This window comes from Cynara cardunculus, assembly GCF_001531365.2.
Source record: "Cynara cardunculus var. scolymus isolate 2C chromosome LG 8, CcrdV1, whole genome shotgun sequence".
Taxonomy (NCBI): Eukaryota; Viridiplantae; Streptophyta; class Magnoliopsida; order Asterales; family Asteraceae; genus Cynara; species Cynara cardunculus.
In genome coordinates this window covers 20,398,894-20,406,632 of record NC_037535.1, presented here as the reverse complement: position 1 = coordinate 20,406,632, position 7,739 = coordinate 20,398,894, and the positions used below count along the sequence as shown (strand labels likewise).

At 35.9% G+C, this 7,739-nt stretch overlaps 1 protein-coding gene across 2 annotated transcripts; it reads right to left on the bottom strand.

Annotated features, from left to right (window-relative positions):
• Positions 1-3,370: 3,370 nt before the first annotated feature.
• LOC112516886 (BTB/POZ domain-containing protein NPY2-like) lies at positions 3,371-6,775 on the bottom strand. 2 transcript variants are annotated; one of them, XM_025124131.1, is made up of 5 exons: positions 6,170-6,775; positions 5,723-5,792; positions 5,543-5,642; positions 4,455-5,449; positions 3,371-4,087 (listed from the first exon to the last, which is right to left on the bottom strand). In XM_025124131.1, exons 1-5 carry the CDS (start codon positions 6,229-6,231, stop codon positions 3,545-3,547), a joined length of 1,770 nt encoding a protein of 589 aa, XP_024979899.1. In that variant the 5' UTR covers positions 6,232-6,775; the 3' UTR covers positions 3,371-3,544. The 2 variants fall into 2 exon arrangements, with proteins under 2 accessions (XP_024979899.1, XP_024979898.1); XM_025124130.1 differs by having other exon boundaries at positions 4,455-5,642.
• Between the last annotated feature and the right edge of the window lie 964 nt (positions 6,776-7,739).

Here is a 7,739-nt window from a genome sequence, read left to right as displayed (position 1 = left end):
ATATATATATATATATATATATATATATATATATATATATAGAGAGAGAGAGAGAGAGAGAGAGAATTTGGTTTAAATGTTAACCAAAATTATTGTGTTAACTTTGTTAACCAATCCCGACCAATGAAAATCCATCTTTTCTTTAGATTCACATACATCTCATATATTAATGACAAGGGTAATTAAGTAATTTTATCATTTTGTGTAACTCTCATATCATTAATTGAAAGAAAAATTGTGTTTTCTCAATTAAGAAGAAAGGCAAATACAAGAACTTATAAATATTAGAACAGAAGAAATTGCTATAACACCCTCTAACAAATTAACCCTTAAACCACCTAATTTAGATAAATGGGTACATAAACCATTCACATAATATTTGTAATGGTCCCCCTCAAGATGTGCATGGAGAATGAATATTCTTCAGTGCCATCTTGGAAATAATAAACTGTAACATGGTTCATGAAGGAGGCATGGACGAACCCATTTATGTAGTATAGGTGGCACGTGCCATCTTATTATTTCTTCGTCGAAGGATAAAAAAATAGGTTTCGTAAACGGTGCAACCGTATTAATTTGTTGTGTGTACTGTATGTATTTTGAAACTACAATAAGAACAAGTTTTATTTGGTAGAGTTGGTTTGCAAGGCTTTTATTCCACCCCAGACCCAAATTCTAATCATATTAATGTTATTTTCTTAGTCAAATGGTGCCACCGTTTGAAAAAAAAAAATTTGTGTATTTGTTTCTTATAGTCAAACAGTGCCATTATTTTATAAAAATTTCCTATATTTTTTTCTTATGGTTAAATGGTACCACCATTTTGAAAAAAAAAATCTGGATCCGTCCCTGAAAAGAGGTTTGGTGAAAATGTCAACAGGCTTAAACATGTTTTTGATGAGAATTAATCGAAGAAACTTATCTCCAAAAATTTCCCGAATAAAATTTAAACTTAGAATATGTAAAGTTGTTAAGTTGGGTTCCCTGAGATCATCGATGAAGATACAAAATTTCTTGCAATTTTTGAGATAAATGCTATGTGATTAATTTTGTTTTTTTCTAGAGAGATAAATAAAACTTTATCTAAGGAGCCGTTTACTAAACGCTTATCGGGTAAGTGCTTACCGGATAACTTTCCTCCCCAGATCAACATAGCAAGGACCAAGAATCTTACATGGTAAGAGCGATAATTATGATGGAAAGTCTTACCCGGTAAATGAGGGTGACGACTCCTACCCGGATAAGCGCTTACCGGGTAAATTGTTGCATAAGATATTGTTTTGATGTACTACAATCTTATCGATAAACATAAATTATAATGTTGTTTTATACTGGTAAGCACTTACCGAGTAAGTATTTGGGTAAACAGCCCCTAAACCGTAATCACCAATAATGGATCAGGTTCAGTAGTCTCTTTTCCTAAGATCATAAAATAATACCAAATATTCACAACAAAACATTGTAAATGTGTAATAAACAGGTGTTACCTTCACAACAAAAACATTATAAAAGTTCAGTATATCTATATGGTTTCATAAAAATAGGTTGGTCTCACAAAATCCCAAGTCTATTAATAAATAAACAAATTAAAACAAAATACGTTTTATTTTTTAAACATTTGAATGTTTGACGATAATTTTTAAGATTTGGTCTTTTCATGGTTTTTTTGTTTTAATCTTTGAAAACTCATGTTTCATTAATTTGTTTGTTTCAAGATAGGGAACATGTTATCTATACTATATTATAAAACATTTAAAAAAAATTCTTAAAAACCATTTTTTATGCATAAAGTACTGTTTATTGATGCATTACTTAAAAATCAATATTACAAGTAAATTGTGCATGAGTACAACTTACTAAAGTTTCATATTTGAAATCGTGTAACTATCTAGGGTGCTCAAAAACCAGACCAACTCGATCAACCCAACCCAACCCAACGCAAAATAACTCAACCTGAAACAACCCGATGTTTAATCGAGTTGTAAAATTGTCAAACCGTAGGTATTGGGTTGATATTGGGTTACTATTATTTGAACCCAACCCAATCCGATGAACCCGATATCCTTTTATTTATTGGATTTAATATGATTGTTGAATTTCTATTAATATATACATTAGACAATTACACTATCATGTATGCTTTTCATATACACATTTTCAATCTATTCATATCTCTATATAACTCATTCAGTAACTGTGAACATATATATGTAAATTAAGAAAATTAACTGAATGTGATATACGTAAGAAATATGGATAAGTTGTATCAAATGGTTGATGATGAAAAAGAAATTATGAGTAGAGAAATAACATATTCAAGATTAGAAGAATATTTTAATATACCAAAGTATCAACCCGACCAACCCGTACGGGTTGGGTTGGGTTGCACTTTGGTTTGGGTTGGGTTAAGATTTTCCAAACCGCAAAGAATTGGGTTGGGTTGTTCAAATATCCTCAACTCAATCAACTCAACCCATGAGCACCCCTATAACTAACTACAGATAAACATAATCAAATAGAGGATAAACATCTCATTTTAAATATAAAAAATCTAAAATATAATTAAGATAATCGTTGAGTTCTAAAAAAAATACTTAATTATTATTTTTATAAAAAATTATTTTATTAAATCAAAAATAAAAGAATGAATTAAAGAAATATACAAAAAAAAAAATTAAATAGTTAGTTTGGTACTAATATCATCATTTTTTTTTTCAAAATTTTATGATATCTTCATATTTCTTTTTTATTCAAAAATTAAAACATTATCATTTTTTTCAAAACCACTTAAAACCGTATTATAACATCGACTGAGACAAAAATAAATAAAACGAAACATTAAAATCGAGATGTATGTCACTATATTGTGTGAGTACCCTTCTAGTTTTATTATTTACTAATTTATTACGCTAACAAGGATTATGAGTAACGGTGCATGCAACACGATTTTTGAAAACATATATGCAATTATTTTGGACAAGATACTATTTCACATATCATAATGTATGGTAAGTGCATCTACTTATGGAATTCAATATTGCGATATATTTTGATTCTAAAGTCGAAAATCGAACCCTCATCCAACCGTCTAAGTTGGTATTTTATGGTTGTGTGGTGTTCAAAGAACGACAAACTTTTGGATTGTGTGGTATTAAACCTGGTTTGCTTTAGATTTGACCCGGTAAGTGAGGACAACTACTCTTACCACGATAAGTGCTTACCGGATAAATTATTGCATACGATGCCGTTTTGATGCACTAAAATCTTACCCGATAAGTAAATAATGGTATTAATTTTTGTTGGTAAGCACTTACCGGATAAATGTTTGATAAACCGCTCGTTGCTCTTATTGTTTCAAAAAAGGATTTAACAGAAACATGCTACTCCATTATACTTATATATTTAGTGGAGAGATAACCCATAAACCATCATACATCATATCATAACATATAGCAGCTACTAGCTCTTTCAACTAGTTACAGTTCATCTTCTTCCCCATTTATCCCTACATCCTCCTACCTTAACCAACACAAAAATCAGACCTTCAAGACACCGAATGCCGCCCTTTTCTCGAAGGAGTCGATCCCGTTCCCACTTTCACTTCATCCCGATTCCCCGACCCAAGACTCCCCGAAGAATCCGACCCACTATTCTCCCCATTCCCACTTTTGCTCGACCAGATTTTCGTGAAGATTCTCTTTGTCACTTTCTGAACCGAACTCCTGTCCGCTAACGGGCTCTTGGCATGTCCACCGTTGTTCTTCTCCAGTCTCAGGGACGCCAGCTCCCCCCTTAACGCCCTCAGTTCTTCAGCCGTTGCAACTGCATCCCAATCTTCTTCTGTGTTGGTTGTGGTTGACCTTGAACTCCCGCTGTTCAGGTCCTTGATTGCTTTCGGCAGGTCGGGGGTGCTGCTGCCGGAGGAAGCCGCGGCTCGAACCTGCTCAAAGAAGAGGACTTGCACCACTACACGCAGCGGCAGCCGCTCGTTTTGAACCGCGTGCATGCATGCCTCCACCGACAGCTTCTTGCAGTCCATCAGCCTGCATATTCTCTTCCTCTCGCTCTTGCTGATCCCAGGGTGTGCCTGTACCAAAAACCATTCCCTTTACAAAACCATAAACTAACACAACAACAATATTTGCTGTATAAGACGGCAAATATGTTAAATAGACTGCTTTATAAGTCTTAATTTTAAAGGATCAAACAATTGTTACTTGCATGTCTTATTAGCTTTTTTATAGGACCCTCTTGTAATGTGTCCTAAATATGCATCGTTTAACAGGCACCTGTTTTTATAGGACAATTTTTCAAATAATGTCGTATAAGACGTTTTATTTTAAAAGTGTTCTAAAAAAACTCGTAACATTTAAGACATTTGATGTCATATCAAGCCAATTTTGTTGTAAAGACATCCTTAAAAGCATATTGTGACAAAGAGGAAGTATTTTTACCTTGAGATACATATCTATGGCTCGATACATCCCATCATGTGCTGGTCTTGAAAAGACGGAGACCGTCTCGGCAAGATCGACGAACATTGATAGAGGTAGGTTCGGATCCTTTGCGATCTCAGCAAGATACGAATCAACAAGTTTAGCGACCATCAACTTTGAAGCTTCCGATAATATCCCTCCTGTTGACCTCCTCACTTCTTGAATCTCATTTCCCTCGGCTTCAAACACACCATTTCGATCCTGATCTCGAACCATAAACTCCTCTACTATTTTCTGAACCGTTTTCACGTCATGGATCGTGGGCTCACCTTCTCTGGCTCGAATCAAAAGATCATGCACCGAAGCCTCCTCGAGTTGACGACCAATCTTTTTCACTAAATCCATCTTCACAACTTCCCCTGAATCCACCAAAATAGCCATTTTCAACAGCTTTAGCAAGAAACCACACGAAATGCTGCCTTTCTCGGCCGGCAAAAGGCACACGACTGTTTCGACTATCGATCTTGTTTTCAACACATCACCACTGTGTATCACGCCTTTGTTAAACCCCGGCAATCTTCTCGAAGCAAAAGCTTTTAAAGCTTCTCCGATCACTTCATCATGTACTAAACCCTTGTTTTTTATATTCACAAGAACCCGTTTGTATAAATCGAGCTCGAGCTCAGCCAGGTCCTCGACCCACCAATCAGATGGCACCGTCATGCTTCTAAGACTGCCGTTCATTATGTGGCTATCGCTTTCTTCCGGTAGCTTCTTACGATTGTAAGTATATGACCAATCGACCTTTGAAACATCAACAGAGACCTTTGAAGCTATGGAGTCGATGCAATGGCTGACCAGCTTCAGTTCCTCGGATAACATCATCATAGATTTCATGGTTTGAAGCACAATGATCGAATCCTTCCAGCTTCTGAAAATGCTCGAGCTGAGGAAAACATCGATCTTGTAAATGAGATTCCCTTTCTCCATTGTTTCGTGCATCTCGAGATATTCTGCAGCACAACGAGCAGTGACGACATTGTAAGCATTTAAGGTTACCATCATGCCGTAACAGAACTTGGCACATATTTCGAAAGCAGCAGGACCGCCAGGAATGTCGTGAATGTCGATTTCATCCCCGTTGTTTCCTTCGCTAGTGCTCGCTACTAACTTCTGTAAACGAGCACTCTTCGACAACAATGGGAACTGCAAAATCGATCAATAATCAGTCAAAAGTTCAATTGTCAGCTATCGTAGTTAATAGTTTGCAATCGGGCCTGTTTTACCTTATGCAGATAGAACTTCACATCTCCTACATTGATGATGATGTCGGTTGCCAATTCCGAAGCCACGTACCTGTATACGTACAATTAATGCCGAGTCGGTGGAACATAATCGGTAACTCGATGATTTCATATTGAACTTCTAACTGTATATCCATCCATAAAGGGATGAACACAGAAAGTAAATAGAATTATATTCGAACAAAAAGTGTTCTAATTCTATGGTTCTTAAATTAGGGGATCCTCTTATTATCAAAATCTACTGTAATCGATACGATGACGACGATGATGAAGAAATCAATCTTAATAACCAACGGAATAATCATCCATGGATGCCATTATTGAACAGTAAAACCGAAGATTACTAACAGAGTTTCATGAATATGGTTATGAATCAAACAAGATGAATAACGGAAAGCGATATAAGATGCATTGGCAATGGAAAGTTACCAAACATTGTTGTCGTCAGTCTGAAACGAATCGGGTTTGGATCCGAGTTTCATGAACTTCATCCTCAAAGCAGCTTCTGAAACCCTAGCTACCTTCTCTTCCAAAACCGTTCACCTTGTTTTCAGCTCAAAGCAAGTGGAAATCATCTACGTACCAAATTTTTAACACCATGGAACCCTAGAAATGAAAAAGAAAAGCAAATTCAAGTTGGGGATTTTGTTTCAAGATTTCTTGATCAAACTTTGTGGGAGTTTTTCAAGGCTTCCTGATGGAACTTTTGTGGGGGGTTTTCAAGATTTCTTGATGATATTTTTTTTCAAAGAAGAAAGAAGATCTGAGTAGAGGGTGATGATATATATATATATATATATATATATATATATATATTTCTTTAAGAGAATCTTTAAGAGCAGCAGAAGAGAGAGAAAGATGGGGGATGGATTTCTTGATCACTTCGAGATGGAGAAGAAGAAGAGAGAAAAAGGGATAAAAGAGGGGTGTCCTGGTTCAGCGGCAAAGCCCACGGACTCCGGGCGAACCCGGTAGCCCAGGAGACAAACCCAACAGTAACACACACTCCTCACTAAACTATTCTTTCTCTCTCTAGAAAACCAGTAGAGAGAGAGAGAGATTTCAGAGAGAGAGAGAAATGAAAAAGAGAAAAGGACACCCCCACAAGCACAAATCTGACTCCACCCATCCACCTCCCCTCCTATTTTTGTCTAATCTCTCTCTAAAAACAAGCACACTCTGCTTTATCTTGTCTGTTTCAAAAATCTTTAAAAAATAAATCAAAACAAAGCCTTGTAACTTCAATTTTCAAGCCTGAATTAAAGGAACCGAAACTGTTTAATTACCGTTGAAGATTGAGAAAACCCTGCAAAACAGAGAGAAAACAGCATCTTGAAATCAGTTGCAATAAGGCCATTGGAACAGCAGACAACAAGCATCTCTTGCTCTGTTTTTGTACAAGAAAAAAGCAATAAAATAATAGAAAATTGGGAAGCAAGAGATCACAAAATCAGTTAATTAACAACTAACCCATATGTAATGATGCTTACTAAGCAGAATCAAATAAATAATCTTGCATGTATCCCACTAGAAATTAAGAATCAAGAGACAAAACCCCCAAAAGCCACTCTTCATGTATCCACTTCAAAACCCCATAACTATTTTTGATTGCATCAACTTGTAATGGTAAACCCACCTCAAAATGGTGCCAAAACAGCATCTTTACATACAATATTCATATATGAATCAGCTGATTGAAGCAAGTTCTTTGCAGAAGAAGATGAACAGTTTTTGAGAGAAACAAAAATGGAAGATTTGGGGTATTATTGTATTTACATAAAACAACAAAGCATGCAAAAAAGAGACACCCCTATCCCCACCACCCAAAGAAAACACACAGACAGACACCCATTAGAAGAAGACAAGCTGTTCTCCATATTCTGTGTCCACTCAAAAGCAGAAACCATTTTACACTAAAAGCCAACCTCTGTGCCTGCTCAAGTGCTTACCCAGTTCTGTAAAGAATCCCACAGAACCACTACTATCTTTCTTTCTTCAG